This window comes from Spermophilus citellus (assembly GCF_964194105.1).
Source record: "Spermophilus citellus genome assembly, chromosome: 12".
NCBI classification, from domain to species: domain Eukaryota; kingdom Metazoa; phylum Chordata; class Mammalia; order Rodentia; family Sciuridae; genus Spermophilus; species Spermophilus citellus.
Window position 1 is genome coordinate 117,263,099 of NC_138198.1, and position 24,633 is coordinate 117,287,731.

Sequence of the window (24,633 nt, forward strand, 5' to 3'; positions counted from 1 at the left end):
CAGATTAGTTTCCAAAAAGCTTTTGGAAACTGGGCAGTGCACCAGCCAACCTACACAGTAAGGAGCTGAAAAGCCAGCAGTGGTGTGACCACGGTGACACAGGTGGAGGGGGCAGAGATGGAAAGATGCTGTTGTAAGTTCTTACAGCACACATAAAGTGGCAGATAACTTTTATATGCAGATTGTGAATCCAGAGCTACCACTAAAACACAAAAGCAAGACAAGATATGGATAAAATGGGCCACCAGTGGAGAGAAAATGGAATCCTAAATAATAATCCAAAACAAAATAGGAAAAAAAGAAAAGGAGCAAAAGATGAAAGAGAAAAAAAGCAATATGGTAGACTTAAATTTCACCATATAGAATCACATTAAATGTGAATGGTATAAATAAATGCTCCAATAAAATCGGAAAACTGGACAAAATGAAAAGCAAGACCCAATTATATGCTGTCACTGTAAACAGGCATAAATTAAAAAGAGAATCAGATATACCACGTAAGTGTTATTCATAAGAAAGATGATGCGACTATACAATTAATAGACTTCAGAACCTGACATCTGAGTAGTTCTACATCAGAAAGGAATGCCCTGGCTGCAGACCCAAGAGAAGTTGTCTAGACTGGTGCCTGGGACCCACCTGAGCTAGGAGGAGGCGGGGCCGAGGCAGGTGTGGTGACTGACAGCCAGAGAAGGAGAGGCGGGAGAGGCAAGAGGAAGTGGCTCTGGACAAAGCCACTGTGAAGGGAAGACCAGCTAGGTGAAGGAGGGCTTTATGAAGCTTTGTGGACGGTGCATGGTGTTGATCCGTTAACCGTAGTCACTGAAATCTCGTGCCTCGGTGGTGGTGCGCCCACCTTCGCAAAGCTTAGCCAGGAAGGGATGGGCGCTCTGGACCGGACCCAGCCCGCAAGGCGGGGGGCGCAGGCAGGCAGGGTCTGATAAAGGTGAAAGACGATTAGGGCGGATGGCCAGGTCAACGCGCCACCAGGAGAGCCGAGGGTAGGGGTTTCCTGGGCTAACTCAAGCACTCTCGGCGACTGACCACCTGGGCCATCAGCGAAGGAACCAAAGGAGACATTGAGCACGGTCATCACTCCCAGGGCGCCCTCCTTCCCTGCCCTCCCCTGCCAGCGCCCTGGGTGTCGCCGCACACGCCCCGCGCTCGGGCGCCACTGACCCGCACCGCTCCGCGCGGCCGGTGGAGGGCGCAGGGCCAGCGGCGGCGCCGGGCAGGTGCGGAGCGGGGCGGGGCGCGGCGGGGCGTGCCGACTGGAGCTGAGGACCGAAGCGCCGTGGGGCCTCAGAGGCCGCAGAGGCCGCGGCGCCCAGCCCGCCTGCACCGCGCCATGGCCCCGCGCGCCCGGCGGCGCGGCCCGCTGCCTGCGCTGCTGGCGCTCTGCGCGCTGTTCACCGCGCTGCAGGTAAGGAGCCGCGCCGCGCTCGCGCGGCCCCACGCCCTCATGGGAGCTCAGGGCAAGAACCAGGAGCCGGGCGGCGACACCGCTGAGACCAGGGGATCGTGCGTGGCACTCTGGCTCCTCTGCCTCCAGAAGCAAGAGTTAAGGCTTTTGGGGGTGGAGACTTGGGTTTTCCTGGAGGTTAATGGAGGTGGACGGTGGAAGGAGGGAAGGCGAGTGGAGACAACTGGGGCGCAGAAGGAGGAGGTGTCCCGGACCCAAACACTAGGGCACCAGCTCTTCCGGACGCCTCACTAAATCTCAGACTTTGATGGTTCCTTTTGATGCCATCCAAACTCTTCTTGAGCACCTACTAAGCGCCTAGGGCAAATAGATCCTGCAGAGACACATAGGTATAGAAAGACACCCAGTGGGAACAGAGAATGAGCGTGAGGAAAATCCAGGGTCCAGACAACCACCGCGTCTGATATTAAAGAGGGCATCTCTCAGGGTTCTGCTTTCAGACTCTTTGAGCCCTTCAGGACTACTGGGTCACTAACTTGGGTTACACACCCTTCCTTATCTCAGTTTCCTTTACACTAAAGAGCAGAGCAGTCCCCTCCTCCGTAGCCTGTCCTGAGTGTACAGGGACAGAATTTAGAAGGTTCTTCAGGAAAACTGGCGAATTTACTTTTTTGTGTCCTGCAAACATTGGGTCCACCAGTTTAGTTTCTGGTCCTGAATAACCATAGAATCACTTGTTCTCGGAAACTCTCTGACCAAGTTTAGGCAAAATCCTTTTTGCAATTGGAGAAATCAGGGTACCACGATATGCTTCAAGACAATATTGGTGCCAGAAACAGGGAGCCCCGCTCTCCATGATCTCAATCTGGGACTGGGCTGGAACTGCGCAGGAATGCATTGAGGCCCACAGAGGCTAATCTCACGGTGGCCAAGGCCCTTCTGAGATTCCCAAGTCCAAGATGCACAGGGCCTTCCGGATGTCCAACTGCAGCTCGGTGGAGTAGGCAAATCAGTTCTGAAGAACCCACCCACCACGCAGCCAGATATGAATTCAGAAAGAACCCTGAATCCTTTGATCCTTGAATCCAGGGGTGGGTTGCCTTTTGTGGGAACCCCCTAGGACCACCCTTACCCCCATACTTAGGAGCACCTCATGACTGATAAAGAGCTTCAGTCCCTTGGGCTGGGGCTGGGGCTCAGTGGCAGAGCTCTTGCCTAGCATGTGTGAGGCACTGGGTTTGATCCTTAGCAGCATATAAAGATAAATAAAATAAAGGCATGCTGTCCACCTAAAACTACCAAAAAAAAAAAAAAAAAAAAACCCCTTCAGCTGCTTGATATTGAGTAGCAGCTTCCCAGACGTTTTCTGCCATCCAGGATTTTCAGAAGATTTCTCCCTACAGTTATCAAGTAGGTACTGATTTTCTGTCCTGGAGGAGAGCTCTATAGTGCAGAAAATCTGGCACACCAAATACTGTACTAGAAAAATCATTTATTCCTGAAAGTTACTCAGAAGGAAGGGTGAATGTTGGTGGTTTTCTTGGTTTCAGCAGTTTGAGATTTCCCTTCTTGATTCAAATTGGCTTAGGCTTCTGTTAACATCTCTCCATAGCAGGGCACTGAGTCCTGCGTACTTGGAGACCTACGTTTGGAGTGAGAAGAGAGGAAAAAGCCAGTTTAGGTGAAAGCCTTGGCAAAAATAGTGGGAATGTGGTGAAGACGGAAGCAGAAAGTTCTAAGGATGATTCATTGTCATTTCCAATCATATGGGTCTCTTAGGATGGTTGAAGGAAAAGGAGGAGGAAAAACCTAATGGATTTTTTTCATTTTAAGCCTTTCAGGTGTTGCTTAATTAAGTGTTCAACAGGTTGAACAGGGTGCTACCTTATGTGAACTAAAGGACTAGGGCTTCAGTGAACAGCTACCACCTAAGAAAAACTCGCCTGACCACGCAGCCAAAAGGCATCTCCTATTGCTTTTGAAAAACTACGTTGGTACCTAAGCATATGACATGCTCTAGGTTCTAATGTTAATAGCAAGTTCTATCAACAGAAGTTTAATTTTCAGAGTGAATTTTCAACAAGTGCTGTTTACCCTGTGTTTTCCTTTAAGCTGTTTAATTATGTACACTTTCTTGTAACAGGAGGCATATTTTATTAAGACTCCCAAGAAATCAATTGGGAACATGTGCTGCTAAAATGCAGGTTATAACTCAGATGATTCCATAGATAATTAGGATACGCATTTGTAAGCATACCTAAACTTGGGCATTGGTCAGTCCCAATCAAACAACACAGGGATGCTTTTCCGCTTTTTTAAGTTTGTACACAAGGTCACCTGGGGAAATGCATTCTCTCTGGAAAGTGGGGCTAGATACAGCGTTACAATATTATCCCCCAAAGACCCTGTTGGTTACAGGCATTCCCTGTGTTCAATTACTGCACTTTGGTCAACCTGTTCTTTTAATCCCAAGACTTAGGAACTTCACTAGCAATCCAGGGAAGTTGTTAGTGATCACACCCTGGGTAGGTCTTGAGGAACTGCTTAGTTGGGGAATTGATTGTACAAAGTAAAGCTGGCAAAAACAGCCTCTGGAAAGTGAATTATGCTGGGCACAGTGGCATGCACCTGTGATTCCAGCTCTTCAGGGGGCTAAGGCAGGAGAATCAAAAGTTCAAGGCCAGCCTTAGCAACTTAGCAAGACCCTGTTTCAAAATAAAAAATAAGGACTGAGGTTGTAGCTCTGTGGAAGAGTGCTTGCCTAGCACGTGTGAGGCACTGGGTTCGAGTCTCAACACCACATATAAATAAATAAAATAAAGGTCCTTCAACAACTAAGAACTATTTTTAAAAATAAAAAATATAAAGGGCTGGGGATGTGAATCAGTGGTAAAGCACCCCTGAGATCAATCTCCAGTACCAAAAAAAAAGTGCATTTTGTACAAACATTGTACATTTATGTTACATTAGATTCAAACCTACCTAGAAGGTTTTAAGTTTTACCTTTTAAAACATTTTTATAGGGCTGGGTTTGTGGCTCAGTGGTAGAGCACTTGCCTAGCACATGTGAGGTACTGTTTGATTCTTAGCACCACATATAATCAATTAGTTAATTAATTAAAGGTCCATCAACAACTAGAAAAATATTTCCAAAAAAATCCTGTAATCATATCTCTGTCGGATTGTATTTATGACTAAGATTTTTTTTAGATATAATAAGAGTATTTACCTTTAATTGGTTTTTACGTCGATCTTTCCGATGGGTTTCAAGTAAGGCCATACAGACACACACTCTTCCTTAAGATAATTGACGATGCACAGACCTAAGGGCAGATGCCCACGTTCCCGGGACATTTAAAGAGTGTAAAACACTGCGCTGGTGAGAAACAGGACAAAGACATCGTTGTGTCTTCGCAGGTGCCACATGCCATAGTGTAGTGGAGAGCACAAGGAGAGGGAAACTGCCAATGTAATAAAGCAGCCTGCGGTGACAGGAAGGCAGAGGGCAGGGCGGGAAGTCCCAGGGTGTGCAGATGGAGGACCCCAGAGGACTTGCTCGAGTGAAGGGTGGGTGGGAGTCAGGGTCAGGGAAGAAGTGGTTGAAGAGGTGGCCGAGGAGGAAGGCTTTCCAGGTGGGGAGGACAGTGAGAGTGGTCCAGGGGTCCTGATTCCAAGGGAATCCTGCTAGAAGGAAGCCACTTATGTTCTGACCTCTGGGTTACACAGAGCTCTTCATTCAGGGGCTCCCAGCAAACAGATGGGGCGTTACACTTTTACAGTTCTGCGATAACTCTTGATAACTCTTGTATGGTCCTTATTGAGGTGGTAGGGGAGACAAATAAAAAGCAGATAGGCTAAGGGCTCTGGCAAAGCCCGTGGGGCAAGCCCTGGAGGAAATCCCCTAGGGTGGGGCTGGGCTGCAGGCAGGTGGGTGCTGCAGGCCAATTTTCTTCCTGCTGCCCAGCCCATCCCAGAGGTGGCTTGGATACGGATGAATTCCCGCTTGAGAACACACAGGCTTAAATGTGGGATTTTAGTGCATTTGGCTGATAAATATTTCAGATGCCTCCCCTGTTATTTCCTTTCCACCACCTCCCCCCAAATGGCCAGTCTGTGATAGGAGGAGCTCCCTCTCTGTGATGATAAGGAACTATGAGTCTGCCTTTTCAGTTATCTATACCAGTCCTTACACCAGGAAAACTGAAACAATAAATATGTGTCCCTGAAGGTCAATAAATCAGTGTTTTATGGGGCCATGGAAAGGGGAGTTCCAAACCTGGGCCTCCTTTGCAGAATGTTGTTCTAAGAAGATGTAGTGAGAACTTTATCTGCCATGGAGTAGTAAAAACATTTTCCTCATTCTATTTGCCTATTTGGGGAGTGCATGAGGAAAAAAGAAATAGTGTTAATCTCACCTGGTGTGTCCAGTGGATTCTAGGATGTGTCTGGGCTCCCCCACACCCCCTGTGGATCTGTATCCTGCCCTGATGGTCCTCAGCTCTCCAGGTGATTCACACCCTGGGGCATCTATCCACTGGCCAGGTGGCCACCCCAGCAGAGCTGATGGCCTGTCTGCTGTCTCCTGCCCCCATCCACAAGGGCATCATACGGGCTCCTGGCTTGGTGTGCCCCAGACCTGGATGGGTAAGCTTCTGCTCCGTGGGTAGTTTTTCCCTGAGCACCATTCTGTCCTCTCCCTGATTATAGGAAGGCCTTTCTCTGTTTCCCACTAGGGCGATGTGTGGACTTTCTTGAATATCCACTGCTAGACACAGTTTAGGTTTTTGCTTCCAAGCACAGAGCCTGAGGAGACCAGGATGGAGCATGGCTTCACCCAACAGGCTTGGTCCCTCTGAAGTTCTTTCTTCTGAGGTTGGAAGCTGCGTGGGTGTTCAGGGAGGTTCCGCACAGCTGTGTTTTCTGTCCTGATTCTGAGAGATTCTCTGAGTCTGTTTCCTGCCAGTGTTCCCCAGGCAGCTCCCTGTCTGTGTCTGTCACCGGAGGGCTGGCCCCGGGCCGCTGTTCTCACAGCAGCGCGCTCCAATTGCAATGTGCTTTCAGACTAGAAGCCCAAAGGGGCCCCTGTCAGCAGGCGGAAATCACGTCCTTTTTAGCTGTGATGATAACTTTATATTTCTATTTGTTTCGTTGGCCACCATTAACCTTCAACCTTTGATTGTTGGGGGTTGCCACATGCAAGACATGGCTTTCAGTTCAGAGCTGTAAGACTGCAGGTGTGTTCAATGCAACAAGTTCAACACCCTCTGCCTACGTGACACTCTGCAAAAGTCTAGGAGACACAGACTAAGGACCACATCCCCTGTCCCCAGGAGATTCAGAGTGCAGACAGTGAATACATAGGACACTGTTCCTGGGAGCACATCAAAGTGTGGTGGGCACACAGGACGAGGAACGGTGACCTGAAGTGTCGCAGATCTCCCAGTCCTCCTTCCTCGTAGTTGCGCGTGTCCAAAGCACTGCAGAAAGTGCAGAAGAGCGACAGCTGGGCTGGACTTCCACGGTGCTTCACGTGGTGGTGGGAATGGCGGAGTGTTTTCAGGGAGCTTTAGAGAATGCAGCAGAGGAAGGCAGAAGCCTGCGCTCAAGGCTTCATGTGCAAGCAAAATAGTTCAGATGTAATCTTGCTGCACCTCGGGCCCAGGAGGGACACGATCAGATTTGTGTGTTATGGGGAGGAGCACCGAGGGTGGGGCCCGAGGCCAGTAAGGAGGCCACTGCCTTGGTTTGTGGAAGGGCTAGAAAAGGCTCAAATCAGGTCAGGGCCATGGTGTGAGAAGAAGCTGAGGGCAGGGTGACTTCAGAGGTGCTAGGTGCCCACAGCCCGGGTACAAGAATGTGGCTCTTTAGACCTATTTAGGGGAAAAAAAAAAGACATAACATTTGCTAGGACAGAATAGGTGACATTTGGATTATGTTTTTCATAGCTTATTAAGGAAGCTGCTCTCTTGGTCCAGATCACAGTGTTGTTCAGGTTCAAGTGAAGGAGGACTTCCTCTGCCGGCACACAGAAGAGGGTGAAGCCACCTCTGCAGCCCCTCCTGACCATCTTGCTGGGAGGCAAAGGCAGAGTTCCTTAATGTCAAGGAAAACAAGCTAAAAGCCACCCCAGGTACTGGACACACAGGATATTTGTGTGTTCTGGAATTCAGAGAGCCGTTTCCTGGCCCAGGGTGCCTCAGCATGAGGACTTCAGGATGGAAGCCAGAGCTAAAACTGTCACTGAACAGAGATAAGCAGCCAGTGATCCCCACCGGGCCCAGCGTTACAGCAGGTGTGACCTGACCCCTGGTCTCCCTGCTCTGGCTTCAGATAGGTCACCTGCCCCCGTAGGAAGCAGTGTTTGTGTTGGACCCACAGCTTGGCAAAAACTCCTGGCTTGTGAGTCTGTTTTCCTGGAGGTCACTGTTGCCCAAGTGAGTGTTTCCCTTCCTCGTGGACCAGCCCCTGTTAGACTCCCCACCACACAGAGTCCTAACCCAGCAGGTGACACGGAGGCCTGTCTGGTACAAGCAAAAACAGAGCTGCCAGGTTTCCAAGTGGCCGGAAGAAAGACTGCCCAAACTATACTTTCAGTTCATCAGAGTAATAATAACTTATTACATTTCCTGTGCAGAGCATGGAGAGTGCAAGAGCCACTTCCTTATGCCATCAGAAATTTGAAGACTTTCCATTAAAAATGAGGAAGAAAAACTCTAGCTTTTGGTGAATGTGACAGCTAAACAGGGCGAGTGAGGAAGAGGTGTGTGGTATTGCCGAGGGTCCCGTGAGTGCCGCAGTGCCCGCTGGCCTGGGTTCTGGCACATCTCCCAGGAGGGGAATGAATACATATGTATATATATGTTAGTGTACATACACAAATATGTATAAAATATATTAGTATGTAATCCGTATTTATTACTTCATCCACTGTAATTAGCATCTCACTTGAAAGAGTGCCACTTGGTAGCTCAAGCAGCTGCCAAACCCATGTGCCACTTAGACCCAAGATAGATCCTAAAACTTACAGGGACTGACAATCTGTTTGAAAGAGATTATTCACATCCGCCCTTGCTAACCCATGTCATTGTCTAATAATTCCTAATGTCAGGAACTTCCTCAAAGCAGACCTGAATCTAACATGTCACAATTTGACCTCGTTTCCTCAAATTTGTTCTTTAATAGGATAAAGACTAGTTGATCAATGTCTTCTTTACTTTAGTATTTCTATTGCTGAAGATTGTTAACCCACAACTTCCCTTTCTCCAGGGTTATTCATGCCAGTTCCTTTAACATCTTTGTGAGATTTTTCTCCTTCCAACACAGGGGATAGTGATTTTATATGTACTGGCAAAATATAATCTTAATCAAATAAGACCCCACAGGGCATGGTGGAAAGCATCAGGGTCAGGACCTGCCCTCTCTGGCGCGGGGGCTTGGGATCTCCCATTCTTCTTTCCTTCCTAAGCTCTGCTAAAGACAGGAATGCAAGATGTGGCGAACAGGTGGGACAATGACCTTGAAGGAGAGGGTCGGTGGGTGGTGTTCCACCTGGTCCGCGAAGGGTAGATTCTGAGGGGCAGCGAGCTCGGGGAGAGAAGAGGCAGAGGTGGGGCAAGCAGAGCAAACCTGAGAAGACCCTGAGCTGCCTGACACCAGGGCCAGTGGGAGGGCCTGGGCAGGAGGAGGCCAGCTGGGGAAGAACTGCAGCTCTGAGCCCAAAGGGCTGGGCAAACAGCCCAGGAAGCGGGACTCTGCCGTAGGTCAGCAGCTCTCCTGCTGTGGTCCCTGGGCAGAGCATCAGCACCGTCAGGAACCCACACCTACTGAATCAGAAGCACTGGGGGTGGGCATTAGCAATCTGTGCTTTAATACCTTCTCTGGGCAATTCCAAATAAGCTCAGAACTGCTGCCAGAGACCTTGGGACTCTATGGAAAGGTTTTGACCCCAGCTCTAAGTTAACAAGGAATATAGTTAATATATTTAAAGTCCCTTCCATTTATTGAACCCCTCCTGTGTGCTAGGATGTGCTAGGTGCTTTCTCTCTCATGCTCATGTCACCGCGCGGGGAAGACAAGGACACAAAGGCAGGGGGGCCACATAACCTGCCTGAGTTGGCACAGCTAGCAGGAGAGAGATGGAACTCCTCCCAAGCGCCTGCGCTAGTGGCCATGGTCTTAACCCCTGTGCTTTGTGTATTTGTTCAGCATGTGCTGCACTGAGCCAAGCCCCCAGCCCCGGGCCTTAACCCCTCTGTAGAAATGCTTGCACAGTTGCTCTGTGATGGAGCCGACCTGGTACAGAAAGGGACTTCTTGGAATGGTGGCGGGGAGCAAGATAACCTGTCTGCATTTGTGCTGTCCATGAGGGGACATATCCATCGAGGGCTTTCTACAGCCATTGTTAGGCAGAAAAGAAAATGTTGTGTCTTTAAGGCTACTAGAGATAAAGGACGGACCCCAGGAGCATCTCCAGCACAGGCTGTGTGTGCCAGCGATCCCTGACTCAGGAGGAAAACAAGTGTGACACGCTGAATCATTCCTGCCACTTCCCGAAGCAAGGCACCTCAGCTCCTCTCTGCCCCCACCCCCACTAGCAACAAAGGGCCCAGACTTGAGTGCCTCAGCCTGGACCTCAGCTGCCCACAGAGGCCCAGGTTCCCTCCGCTGGCACTTACCCCACTCCTGTCCTGCCAGCTGCCTGCCAGGCTTGGGGGCGGGATCCAGGGCAGCCGAGCAGCCTAGAGTCAGTTTGGTCTCATAAGCTTTGGGAGATAGTTCCATGACATTTTTCAAGGTTCTTGATGTCGTAGTTTTACTATAATTACAGTGAATCTGGAGGCACCAGCTTGACCCAAATGTCCTAGACTCTTATTTTTGATGTCTTTGCCATGGTACCTATCAAAACCATTTTCTGTTATTGATATTTTTTTTCCAATTCCTTAAGAGCTGTACCCTAAATAGTAGGGGACAGGTCAAATAAGAAAAGGGTCAGAACACACTGAGCCTTCTGGGTCCACTGTCAGCCTAGAGCTTTGGCTTGCATTGAGATAGGGGGATGCCCCAAGGACGGGCTGAGGACAACCTGGTGCTGCTCAGGCACAGTGCCCAGAAATCTAGAAACGGAACCCAGACCTACGGCAATGGAAGGTGAGACAGGGCAACTAAGTGTTCAGTGGGGACATGTGTGCGCTGGAACACATCTTCATCTTGAATCCTGATATCTTCCTTCCTTTCTTTGTATTTTCTTTGTTCTTCCTAGTGATTGAATGCAGGGGATACTGCATTACCACTGAGATACATCTCTAGTCCTTAAAAAAAAAAAAAAAAAATATATATATATATTAGTTGCAGTTGGACACAATACCTTTATTTTATTTATTTATTTTTATGTGGTGCTGAGGATCGAACCCAGTGCCACACACGTGCTAGGCAAGCATTCTACCGCTGAGCCACAGCCTCAGCCCCCCCATCTCCAGTCCTTTTATTTTTTTGTTTTGAGACAGGGTCTCACTAAGTTGCCTAGGCTGTCCTTGAACTTGCAATCCTCCTGCCTCAGCCTCCCGAGTTGTGGGGACTACAGGCCTGTGCACAATACCCAGCAAACCCACTAATTTCTAATGGGCACCAGGTTTAAAAGTGAAAAGGTGGGATCATAAAAAGTCACCCTCTTTTGATGGCCAGGTTTCCCATGTTCCAGTCAGAGTCCCTGTGACCAGGCCATGGGGGTCCACTTCATGTGTAAAATTACAAATGACCAAAGCACCAAGATGCACACCCATCCTCTTAGCTGTGCAGAGCAATCCTCAGGTGTGGGAGTGCAGAAGTGATGGTACTTGACAACTCTGTGCCCGGAATGGATCCAGGGCAAGAGCCACCTCCAGAGAGATGTCCTCAGAGGGTCAGGCACCGAGAGGCCAGTGCAGCTGCACTGTGGGTGGGCAGCTCTGTGTTGCGTCCCCATTAAAAGCGAGACTTGAAGCCCTGGAAGAGATTTTGCATCTTGAGGTTGTGATCCCCTCTCCACGGGGTATCTGATTTTGCCCCCAGTTGGCACAGTCTTTCCACGTCATGCTTGGGAATGTGAATTTGATTCAAAACTAGTTGGAAACTGTTAGCATCTCCTGTAAAGGGAAGTAGTGAGGTCACATGGTCCTTTGGGGAAAAGCACTCACTCACTTGGTTCTGGAGCTCTGCTGCCCGCCCAGCACTGCTCCAGTCTGCTCAGTGCTGTCCTCCTCCTGAGCACGTCACTCCCTCCCTCTGGTGAGGATGCAGGAAAGCCAAGTCTCCGACCTGGTGCCTGGCACATAGTAGGTGTTTCCTAAGGGTCCATGGTGTCTGTATTCAGTGATGGGAGGAGTGATTCTCAGTGCTTATTATTGAGAATGTGATAGTGTTTGAGATTGTGAGAAGGTTCTGGCTCTGGTCTTTGACATCAGCAGGCACACACAGAGCCAAGTGCCAGGGCCTTGGTATGCCATTGAGCATAGGGTGACTGGGCACACTGAGCCTGAAGTACCCAGTGGGAGCACTTTAGAGATATCTTACTGCAAACATTGGGGAAGATGGGGAGGGTGTGCTAAGGACCCGGTCACAACTCTCAATCTACCAAGAAGAGCAAACGAATACAAAATTATTATGGAGTGTCAAAGTGACTGGGGTAGGAGAAAGTTCAAGCAGTATGAGACCCCGTAGCCCCACAGTCTGGGGCTGCGTGAGGGGGGTCTTGGGTTAAACCAAGACAGGCAAAATCAGTATTTCGCATTTCAGCTTAATAGTTGACATGAGCCTCAGAGGTTGAGCAGCAGGGCAGGAGCCACTGGAGCAGTGGGCTGCAGGGTGTCCAGGGCACGGAGCCTGGGCCCAGCAGCTGAGGAGAAAGCAGGAAAAGTGGCAGGAGGTGAAACTGAGGTGTGCGGGGCCTTGTGCACCTTGCACTGCAGCCGGACCACAGGTTGGCCTTCCACATAATCTCTGACCTTGCTACTCAAAGACTGGCAGCCCGTGGGAGCCCGTTAGAAATGCAGAGTCTCCGGCCCCTCCCCAGGCCCCCAACTGAATCAGAATCTGCTGAATCAGAATCTGCATTTTATAAGACGTCCTTGTGATTCTGTGGCCCATGAGAGAAGCAGTGGATTAGGAGACGTGATGGAAGGGGAGGTGCAGATAAGAGGGGTAATTCCTTCTTTGGCCACTTTAGGGGCTCGTGGCCTTAGCGGTTGGCATCCACAGAATGGAGGAGCAGCCTGGAAGGGTCCTGGGCCTCCGGCACACCAGTGTGCTCTTGGAAGACGTGCACAGAGAGGGCTGACTTTTACTACAGGAAAGAGATAGATCTTATCTCGAATGAGTAAGAACTTAAAAAAAAAAAAAAGGGCTTTCATCAGGGAGAAAAAAGGAGCACTAGGCAGAGCCTGTGGAGGCCATGCAGAGCAGCAGTGGGCGGTCAGAGCCATCCTGACAATTGTGTTCCGGGAAACAAACCTTCCCTGCACTTTTTTTTCAAGTAGCTCACAGCTGCAAGCTTTTTCACTTTCTCTCTCTAGAAAACAAAGAAATTTGCCATGAAACTTTTGAAATGCAAAGTGGTTTCTCCATTTTCACTTGGGCCACATGTTTTCTTTTCAAGGAGTGGAGCATAATATCAATGCATCGATGTAGCAGTGTCCCTGTAGCATGCTCTTATTAGGTCTTTAGGGAATAGACCGAGAAGGGGAATAGCTGGGTCAAATGGTGGTTCCATTCCCAGCTTTCCAAGAAATCTCCATACTGCTTTCCAAATTGGCTGCACCAATTTGCAGTCCCACCAACAATGAACAAGTGTGCCCTTTTCCCCGCATCCTCTCCAGCACTTGTTGTTGTTGGACTTCATAATGGCTGCCAATCTTACTGGAGTGAGATGGTATCTTAGGGTGGTTTTGATTTGCATTTCTCTGACTGCTAGTGATGGTGAGCATTTTTTCATGTACTTATTAATTGATTGTATGTCCTCCTCTGAGAAGTGTCTGTTCAGGTCCTTGGCCCATTTGTTGATTGGGTTATTTGTTATCTTATTGTCTAATTTTTTGAGTTCTTTGATGTTCATAGCAGCACAATTCACGATAGCAAGATTGTGGAACCAACCTAGATGCCCTTCAATAGATGAATGGATAAAAAAAATGTGGCATTTATACACAATGGAGTATTACTCTGCATTAAAAAAATGACAAAATCATAGAATTTGGAGGGAAATGGATGGCATTAGAGCAGATTATGCTAAGTGAAGCTAGCCAATCCTTAAAAAACAAATGCCAAATGACTGCTTTGATATAAGGGGAGTAACCAAGGACAGGGTAGGGACGAAGAGCTTGAGAAGAAGATTAACATTAAACAGGGATGAGAGGTGGGAGGGAAAGGAGTGAGAAGGGAAATCGCATGGAAATGGAAGGTGATCCTCAGGGTTTTACAAAATTACATATAAGAGGAAATGAGGGGTAAGAGAAGAATAATACAAGTGGAAGAAATGATTTACAGTAGAGGGGGTAGAGAGAGAAATGGGGAGGGGAGGGGAGGGGAGGGGGGATAGTAGAGAATAGGATAGACAGCAGAATACATCAGACACTAGAATGGCAATATGTAAATCAATGGAAGTGTAACTGATGTGATACAGCAATCTGTATACGGGGTAAAAATGGGAGTTCATAACCCACTTGAATCAAACTGTGAAATATGATATATTAAGAACTATGTAATGTTTTGAACGACCAACAATAAAAAAAATAATAATATCAATGCATTGTGAGGAAAAGGGTGGGCAAAAAGCAAAGAGCTTTTTTTTTTTTAAAGAGAGAGAGAGAGAGATAGAGAGAGAGAATTTTTTTAATACTTATTTTTTAGTTTTCGGCGGACACAACATCTTTGTTTGTATGTGGTGCTGAGGATCTAACCCTGGCAGCACGCATGCCAGGCGAGTGCGCTACCGCTTGAGCCACATCCCCAGCCCAAGCAAAGAGCTTTGATAAGTCCGAAGCGGATCTTTCTCTTTCTTCTTTAAGGAGCATATCTGGAATCAAGGTGGTCAGGGGAAAAAATGCAGATGGGCCCATCAGCTTTGGAAGTAAAAAGCAACTTCTAAGGCAGTATATAAAGTTAGTTATCTAATGTTTGCTAAATAAAGGTGAATATGTCAAAACTTCTAATAGACTACCATTGCTCCATATTTTTAAGGGTATTTTTTTGTTTAGTCAAACCTGACCAAGTCATCTTTTTCTGTGTGTGATATCTATTTCAAAACATATCATTTTAAAAAATGGTTAAGATAACAAGTTTTATGTTATGTGTGTTTTATCACAATGATAATTTTTAAAAGTCTTGTGGCAAATTGTCTTAGTCTGTTTCATATTGCTATGACAAAACACCTGAAACTGGAAACTTTATAAAGAAAAAAAAAAAGGTTTATTTGGTTCACAATTCTGATGGCTACAAAGACCAAACAACATGGTGCTGGCATCTGGTGAGGGCTCTCTGGCTGTGTTACATGGCAGGTGGCATTACATGACCAGAGTGTTCCCAAGAACTGCAAGCATCAAATGAGTTTGGAAGAAGTTATGTGTTCAGAGATGAAGCAAAAGACCCAGGAGGGGCCAGGATCACTCCTTTATAATGACCTGCTCTCTGGTGAACTAATCCACTCCTCTGAGACCCAGTGCACTCAGGAGATCAGCACCGGTTGCTTCACAAGGGCAGTCATGACTCGATCACTCCCCACTGAACCGCATCTTTCAATACCACCGCATTAGGGAATTACACCTCCACTCCAATTTTGGTGGGGACAAGCCACATTCAAACCACAGGCATTCCTCCGTGGTGATGAAAACATAATGAAGTATTATTCAGCCATAAAGAAGAGGGAAGACATTTTGCCCAGTGACATAAACCAGACACAAAAGCACAGATGCTGTGTGACTCCACTCAGATGGGGCACACAAAGGAGTCAGTAAAATGGTGGTGGCCAGGGCTTGGAGGAGGAGGACTGGGAGTTATTACTTAATGGTGGCAGAGCTTCTGTTTGGAGTGACAGAACTGTTCTGGAAACAGAAGGCCGTAGGATACTGTTGAGTTGTACACTTAACATGGGTAAAACGGCAAATGGTGTCTTACATGTCTTTTACCACAGTAAACACTTTATTAAGTTTAATTACCCTAAAGTTAAGAAAAAATGGCAAAGGATAAGCACAAAAAGGAGATGAGGTTGGAATCTCCCAGCAGAAGGCAGCCTAAGGCTGGGCTGAGCCTCAAGAAGGGCCATCCTTCAGTCTTGCTCCCAGCCAATGCCTTGTGCAAGAAAATGAGAGGTAAAGATGACTTTGATGGTGTCTCTGTAGAAAAGCTTTTTAAAAAGATCCAGGCTCTCTATTTTTATGCCCTAAACTAGACCAAACCTTGTTTTCTGGTCCAAGTTACGAGACAGATTGTTTTTTGAGGTAAAGGTGAAGGAGTTTGGCAAAGGAATGACCGGCTTTATTATTTGCACAGTGAGTAAATTTACTCGCAAGCGCTGTGGGAGGCTGGTGTCGTGTAGGGAGGGGTTCATTCACAGTGCAGCTTTCAATGGCACCAGCAGGAGATGACCACCTGGGACTAGTGCCTTTGGGTGGGAGTTTTGAAAACTCGTTTATCACTAGACATGTTCACACTTCACAATGGCCCCACATCCTTTAGTGGCAGGCCAATTGTAGTTTTTGTGACAGTCAATTTTCTTCATAATCTTCTCAAACAAACTAAACTGATCTTTTTGAATCATACTAATCACTTGAGTCTCACTTTTGACAGATTTTTTTTCCCCCCTGAAATCAATTCTATTTTAATACTCAGGGAGTTTTCTGCTAAAGCTTCCGATTCTCTGTGTCCACTTCTGTCAGGCCTCAAACCACATACCCGGCTGGTGTAACCTGGGCTTTCCAAGTTTCCAATAGCTTCTTTAGTACACTGGTCTCCACGTGGAGTGAACACACCCCAGGGACTTTGCCAGGTGATACATTGGGGTGCACAGGTATCTCCCCAAAATGCTGCCCTTATTCTGTTTGTGTCTTTCACTTATAACATAGCATCCTGCTAGGTGCCTCTGCAATGTTCCGAAGTACGAAATGCAAAGTTTTGGTTTGTACAAAAGAAAAATGAGTCTGCTCTTTTCCTCTGGGTATCTGTAAGGTTGAAATTCTAACTTCATCTGAAATGAGACTGTCTAGGAGGACATTTGGTCATAACTTGGTTAACGTCTAATTTAACAGAAGTCACCCACAGATAACATCTAGCAGCAGCTTTATCAGCAGACACACTGAGAAGACTGTCCCTGCGTGCACCCAGGTGGCTCACACAACCGGCCGAACCCCAGACACAAAACCACGGAAGTGACTTGGATCACTTGTCAGTGATTCTGAGCAATGCTTCAAGTTTTTTATGCCATGAAAAAGCATTTTAAAATTTGAAACCCAACACGCTTTCCTAATGCATGCACTTCCCCCGAGTCATGCTGCAGTGCTGGGTCCTGAGCCTTGGTTTGCCAGGGCCACATTAAAAGTAAAGAAACATGGTATGCTCAGGGAAACCCAGCCTTTGGGATCTTTCTGAGCCTCTGATACAGTCTTCTTTCTCCTTCCTGTAACCCTCAGAGAGTGACTGACTGTAAGTGATTTCTACTTAATTCTGCTCAGGTGTGCACATGACTACCCCTCCAAATCCCCCCCTGGACTGCAGACCTCATACTGGGGGCATCCCTCACTTCTCCCAGCAACCCACTAGGAAGGTGTTCAGCTTCAAAGTGATGAAGCAGAGCCTTAATATTGGTGGAGTAGTGTCACATGCCAATGCAGAGTCATTTATATCAATTATCACATCTGATTCTCAGTGCAGGGAATGGGCCACAATTATCAGCCCCTTATACAGTGAGGGGACTAAAGATTAGAATTAGCTTTTTGTCTTTCGCCTTTTCGTCCTCAAAGAGTAGAAGTGTAGACAGTTGTGTTACAGAAATGCCAAGCATTCTTTTGTCTAATGCAAACTGGAAGCCCAATTGCAATCACAGACCCAAGTAGAAAAATCACCCTGCACTGAGGCCCACCCTGCCTGGCCTGTACAGCTGTCTGGCCAGACTTCATTCTGTCCTAGCAGGTCACCTGTATCATGTCCTCTCCTCCAACTGAGCTCTTTTGGGCGCTGTCCTTGCTCACTATAATTCCTATATTGTGTCTGATCCAACTTGACTTTAGTTAGCATTTAATCATGCTTTTTTTTTTTTTTCCTGGAGAAAACAATCCTATCTAGTTGGGTGCTGTGGCGCACAGCTGTAATCACAGTGACTTAGGAGGCTGAGGCAGGAGGATCACAGGTTCAGCAACATAGCAAGGCTAGAAGCAACCTAGTGAGAGCCTGTCTCAAAGTGAAGAAAAAAAAGAAAAGGAGCTGGGGAGGTGGTTCAGTGGTTAAGTGCCCTTAGGTTCAATCCCTGGTACCAAAAGAAAAAAAGAAAACGGCCCTAACTTCTGAGCCACCAATGATCCCTGTATCATTTCTACTCTCTGTTATAGAACCCAGAAGCATGATGTTGGACGCATTCTTTCCCTTCACAGACATGACTCTGCATATGCTCAGGAACAGGTAGCTAGAGCTGCTCAGTGGGGGAATGCTCCCTAGCATGCGCAAGGCCCTGGGTTCCATCCCCAGCACCACAAAACAAGTACCCCTACCCCAAAGCTTCAGGAGGATATCTGGAAACTTCTGCAGGAAAGCTGAAAAGCTCTCCCAGAATTCCCAATGGAAAGGGTGACTCTGTGACTCCCTGACTGTCACATTGGTGAGGGGAGAAACTTAGACCTTCTCTCTGACCTGTCTTCTCAACATTCAAAGGAGAAAAAACAAGGGCATGGGTTGCAGGTCACCTGGGTCTTTGATGCTACCCTTTGTTGGTTGGCTGTTTGTTTACTTCTAAGTCCTCGGAGAGTATTGACTTCTTAGCGTGAGACTCTCACGGAAAGGAAGCTGCCTTGGTGTTCTGGGGACCCAGGTCACTAGTAATTTTTTTGTAATCTCTCCTGGCTGGGGTCAGCTTCAGTAGTGATTTTCTTTTTTATTTTTTTTTAATTTTTATTGTTTTTAAGTTGCAGATGGACACAATACCTTTATTTTATTTTTTTATTTATTTTTATGTGGTGCTGAGGATCGAACCCAGTGCCTCACACATGCTAGGCAAGTGCTCTACCACTGAGCTACAACCTCAGCCCAAGTAGTGATTTTCTTGAAGGGGCTTTTTTTCAAGGGTGGCAGGACTATTAAGTAAAGTGCTATTTTCACATTTAATAGTCTCTCTTAACAAAACCACAGAGTTCAAATCTACTGTAACATTCAGAAATTTGATACCATCCTTTCTGAAATTATAGCCAAATTCTCAAATATAGTCATGAGTGATGTTTTATGAAATCTGTGGAAAATCCCTCACTTGTCCTTCTGGGTGAGGTTCTTTCCCTCTTGATTTGACAGAAGAGGCCAAGTCTCTCTGCTTTGTTCTGTGTCAGCATGAATTTTCAATGGAGCAAGAAAGTAATCTTAGTGTCCATAATGGCTTTCCCTACACTCAGGCTCATTAGCAGCATGAAAAATAGATGTTGAAGTCAACCTGCTCTACAGGACCCTGAGTACAGAGCCCCTGGTCCCTGTCGCTCCCCTGGCAGAAATCACGTGTTCCCCCAGCGTACGGTTTTTCAGAATGAGCTCCAACATGGCTTTGTGTAGTGAAATAAATCCACCGAGCTTTATAAGGAGAATTTAAATTTACAATTGGTCATCTCCCATCCCTCCTAAAGCCTCGCACAGACCGTGGACATGCTTATCTAGAAGATTCTGTCAGCCACTGAGATAAACCCCAGCCTTTATGTCCTGAAACAGAGGTCCCCCAGACACAAAAAGACACTTGAAAGGGAGGCCGAAAAGATCAAATAAATCAACTGCATCATTATCCAACTTTGTAGAAATCTGTAGGGGGGATTTGAATGTGTGGAAGATGTTTGCTATGAACAGACTAATATTACTCTTTGATTCAGGAGCAGTCTATTGGAGAACAAAGGTTAGTTGGTGTAAGTTCTGTGAGTCAAATTGAATTTATTTTTAATTTTTTTTTAGTTGTCAATGAACCTTTATTTTACTTATTTATATGCGGTGCTGAGAATTGAACCCAGTGCCTCACACATGCTAGGCAAGAGCTCTGCCACTGAGCTACAACCCCAGCCTCAAGTCAAATTGAATTTTTATAGTTTATTGATTAAAAACTATAGTAAGGCTCTGTCAGTACAGGGCTGCTTTGGATAAGACTTCTGATTTCCACGAGTCAACTTACATTTCCTCCAAACACAAGTCCTGGAAAGAGATTTGGTCCTCGCTGGCCTTTTGAGTCAATATTATGAAGAATGGTCTCCCAGGTGGATCCCAGATCAGTTCTCTTCACAGTTACATAAAGATACACAAGGGGAAAAAAAAAAAAAGGATGGTAACATTGGAACATAGCTTGGAGAAAGGTAGAGGGAGGTGTTCCTAAGTAGGCTGTGATGCCTTCTGAATTTTGTTATCATGTGACTGTATTCCCAAGAGAATAGTTGGTTCTACTTTATTTGCTTCATGAAGACAGCTAAGGTTCAGAAGCTTTGTCTCAGAAGGAAACAAGTCCATCGTAAAGAAGAGCCAGAAAAAATTCTAGATAATCAGAAATTTGTACATCTCATCTTGGCGATCCAGGGCCTTCTGTTGTACATCTTGGAGAAAGAGACCACTGCAGGTGGCTGACACCCTCACCCCAGGAGCTGAACACCTGCAGCCTTCCCTTCCCCTGCTGAGGCCCTTCAGAAGCCTGGGCAGGAACAGGATTTTGTTGGGTTTATCATTTTACTGTGATGGCTCTCAATGATCATAGCCATCACCTGGCAACCAGAGGGAGCTTGGTCTTAGAACGTGAAGCAGGTCCCAATTCTGGGCAGCTGGAGGGCAGGGCAGGGCTGCTTGAAGGTCTTGGGAGCCTGGGGGCTCTCAGCACCGGCTAGTGGGCAGGGCAGCCAAGGGTGAGCGGGTGACTTGAAAACTAGAAGAGGAGGAGTCTGGCTGTGTGGGGCAGGGACCCACCCATCTGGCTGAAGAACATCTGTTCATTCACACAAAAAGAAGACATCCAGAGGGTGTATCTAGGAGGCCATCTGGACACGGGGAGACCAGCCTAAGGAGATCCTGTGCAGAATAACAGGAAACCAAGCCCAAGCAGGTGGGACTCAGGAGACCATCTGGGACTTGGGAGCCAGGAGAGAGCCAATGTGACCTGCAGCATCCGGGCACAGGTCCCTCAGTGCCCTGGACCCACAAAGATCTGTTGGAGGGTGAGAACCAGTTTCCTAGTCGTCACCAACACAGAATCTGTCGTGCAGAGAGCAACGGCGAGCCTGTTTCTGGGCCGGAGCCAGGGATCTGACTGAGGCCAGCCCAGGACAGGCTGCAGACGCTGCACGGGGCTTGGGAGCCTGCAGGTCCTCTAAGAAGGGGTCCTTCTAGAACAGGTCACTAGAGTGCAGGGAAGGAAAGTTGGAGGCAGAGAGCCAGGAAGGGAGAGGAGAAGGGACAGTAAAGGCACAGGAGGATGTGTGGCATCATTGAGAGTTCTCCAGATTTTTAAAAATTCTCAAAAATTTATCCCCAAACCGCATTTCCTTAAATATATGGATGTACAAATGTTGCCTTTTAAGTTGTGTGTGTGTGACTGGTGTGAAGGTTGGAAGGTGTGCTTCAAAGCGCATCGTGTAACTAGAGAGCAGAGTAGGTTTCTGCTGAAGCCATTGCTTAAGAGAGATTAAAACCACCATTTTCTGCTTCACCGTCCCAAATTTTCCCAATGCAAAATTTCTGCTGTTCCTTAAAAGATCTGTAACCCTATAGCTCTGTCAGGTCAACGAGTTGGCTTTGGGATGGTGAAAATGTTCTGGAAGTAGAGAACGGTGCCGCTTGTACAATCACATGAATGTATTAAAGCCACTTAATGGCACTCTACTACATTTGTGGTATGTGAACTATATCTCAGTTTTTGTTGTTGTTGCTGTTTTTTTGGTGGGGAGAGACACGTCCGGATGTAAAGTCATGGTAAGAAGCTTGGGAGGGAGAAGTGGGTTTGAAGGCATAAAGCTGTGAACATCTGTTTGAGCCTTGAGACAGCTGGTCCATCTGGAAAGTGGTGAATCCTCACTTCTGTGGCTCCTGGGTCAGGCGCTGGATGGGTGCATGAATCACAGCCTCGATCCCGAAGGTGGAGGAGAAGTGTCCATGTGGTCAGTCAAAGGACGCTCAACAGGCACCAGGCCTGGAGCCCAGGACAGAGCCAGGGGCATCTGACACTGCTCCTGAGTGGCCATTCCAGCCCTTTCCCTGAATTCCCCTAAAAAGCACCTTAGTGTGTGTGTCACAGAGACAGAGTACACACACATCACACAGACCCCGCTGTAGATTTCTCCTGGGCCAGAAGCAATTGATAACCTTTGTTGTCTGAAACCTGCCGCCCACGCGCTCATCCTGCTTGCGTGCTACCAGCATGCACCAGTCCCTGGGCTCACGTCAGGCCTGTCTGTCAAAGTCCTCATCAGCCACATTCAGTGTTACCATTTCCCTCTGCTTGTCTCTCCCCTGCGAGTGTCCATTGCCATGCCAGGCTGGAAAAGGACGCAGCTCCTACGGGGAATGGCTTCCTGTAAAAGAAAGAGCAGGAGAGAGAGGGGTGATGACCACTTTGGTCATTCTTCCCAGTTCCCACTGGGCTGTCTGTCACCTGGCGAATGCTTGGGGAGCCTTCGGTATATATTATCTGGTTTCCATGAGGTGTAATAGCCGGGCCCAGGAAGCAAGCCAATTTAGTACCCTCCCGGCACACCTGGCCCCAGTAACCTGTGGGGACCTTATGGACCTCAAAGTCATTGTGTTCCTGCCCCCACTTGCCAGGCCAGGGGGAGTCAGACAGGCCCCTCCCCGATACGGACTCAACTGGCCTTGGGTTTCCTGGGTTGATGCTTTCTTTTCTTTTCTTTTTAACATTTATTTACTTATGTATCCTTAGTTTTAGGCAGACACATTATTTTGTTTTTATGTGGTGCTGAGGATAGAACCCAGTGCCTCATGCATGCTAGGCGAGCGCTCTACCACTGAGCCACAACCCCAGCCGTGGGTTGATGCTTTCTTTATAAAAATCTTCCTCCCATCATTGAGGTGTTTTGAAGATTCATGGCTTCATCCAAGCCATATCATTTCTGTACTTTCCCTCCAACCTTTCCAACATGCAGATGGTGCCTTCCTTGACCCTGATGGAGTCTTAACTCTCAAGACCCTGAGCCTCAACTCTCCTCTCCCCGCACCCTCTGCTGACGTGGGGCTACAGACAGAATGCTGGTCTCATGTTGTCTCCGACCCCAAAGGCCATTTCAGACCTCGCTGAGTCTGTCTGGACTGTTCACCTAGTCTACAGAGTCTTCCTTGCCCCTTGTGTGACCCCCACCTACCAATTCCAAGAAAGGTGGTGAGAAGGAGGCTTTCCTGCCAAGACCTGCAAGACTCCCTGGGGACTACAGGGGACTTGGCCCTTTTGTTTGTGGCTTTCTTTTGTTTTACTGAGACAGGCAGATTCAGAGATGATTATTTTCATTTGTTTTAGTTAGCTTTTCCATTGCTGTGATTAAATCACTTTGAAGAGGAAAAGTGTATTTTGGTTCACATAGTATTTGGGTTCCATAGCTCTGGGCCAAAGGTGAGGCAAAACATCATGGCGGAAGAGTGCGGCGGAAGAAAGCAGCTCAGGACATAGCAACCAGGAAGCAAAGAGAGAGAGAGAGAGAGAGAGAGATCTTCCCAACCAGGGACAAAATATAAACCCCAAATTGTCTTGCCCCCAGTAACCCACCTCCTCCAACCACACCCCACCTACCTGCAGTTACCTCCGAGTTAATCCATATCAGTAGATTGATCTACTGATCAGGTTCTAACTCTCATAATCCAATCATTTTACCTCTGAACATTCTTGTATTGTCACACATGAACTTTTGGGGGATACCTCCTATCCAAACAGTAACTATATCAGAATCATACTGTTTTTGACCAGAAAGAAACAGTGGCTCAAAAATGCTTCATTAACCTTATCCAGAGTACTTGAGGCAGCAAGTGGCCAAGGGTTGGGATAACCAGAGGAGTTCTTACAACACCTTGCTGTGTCCATTTAAAAAATTCTCTACCTGTTTAACATTTGAAAGCTCAGCCATATTAAACATCTTTTAAAATTCAGAAGTAGCTTATAAGACCAAATTTGACATCCCCTGCAATAATCATAGGAAGGGGCCTCATTATGTTCTTGTAGTTTCATGACCAGAATTGACTGAGTATATCGTCCACCATCTGACTTCAGAGAATTAGGGCCAGTTTTGTATGTGGCTGTGTAAAGCACCATACCACTGTGAGCATTACTGAAATGTTTTTAAATGTTTAAACATTTTTGGAGGTGACAATACAAGTAGCTTATGGTATTTCTTATGATTCTTTTAGAAGTGCATTTGGCGATTCACTTTTTGTGTTATCCAGAAAGAACTTGTGCGTAATGTCTACCCAATGTCAATTTTTCTTTTCAGGTGACCTTCCAGGTCACTCCTCCGTGCACCAGTGACAGGCATTACCAGCATCTTGGGCGGTGCTGCAACAGATGTGAACCAGGTATGCCAGCTTCTGGTACATTCCAGCATCTGCCAAAGTGGGTGCTTTTGCTGTTTTCCATTCTGTTTTGTTTTTCCACCAGATGAAAAAAGGACTTAGATAGACTTTCTTCAATAGATAAAATCTCCTTAAAAAAAAAACTTTCAAAAACTGGTACTCAATTTATGCTGAAACACAATTTTCCAAAACACTTTTTCTTGAGACAGTAAGGTTGACAAGACCATATTTTAGCACTTTATGAGAAAATAATTTTAAATTGTTTTCACAGAAATTTTGTTTGGAATGACTGTACTGGAATTGTCAGTACTGAATCAACCAATCCTTGTTGGACCTTCTCCCATTTACCTGTCGAAGGGCAGTCAGGGACTCGATGCCACCTTCCCAACTGATCCGTCAGAGTGCAGCCAAGCCTTTCTACGCTCCCAAGGAGTCCCAGGCCACTGGGCCCTCCTTCTTTCATTGTT

At 47.1% G+C, this 24,633-nt stretch overlaps 1 protein-coding gene across 2 annotated transcripts in view; it reads left to right on the forward strand.

Annotated features, from left to right (window-relative positions):
- The first annotated feature begins 1,280 nt into the window (after nucleotides 1–1,280).
- TNFRSF11A (TNF receptor superfamily member 11a) overlaps nucleotides 1,281–24,633 on the forward strand; it is a 53,724-nt gene continuing 30,371 nt past the window's right edge. For both annotated transcript variants that reach the window (XM_081263766.1, XM_081263767.1), the window contains exons 1-2: nucleotides 1,281–1,423; nucleotides 24,088–24,169. In XM_081263766.1, coding sequence (XP_081119892.1) covers nucleotides 1,349–1,423; nucleotides 24,088–24,169 — 157 coding nt within the window. In that variant the 5' untranslated portion in view covers nucleotides 1,281–1,348. The remainder of the gene's footprint in view (nucleotides 1,424–24,087; nucleotides 24,170–24,633) is intronic.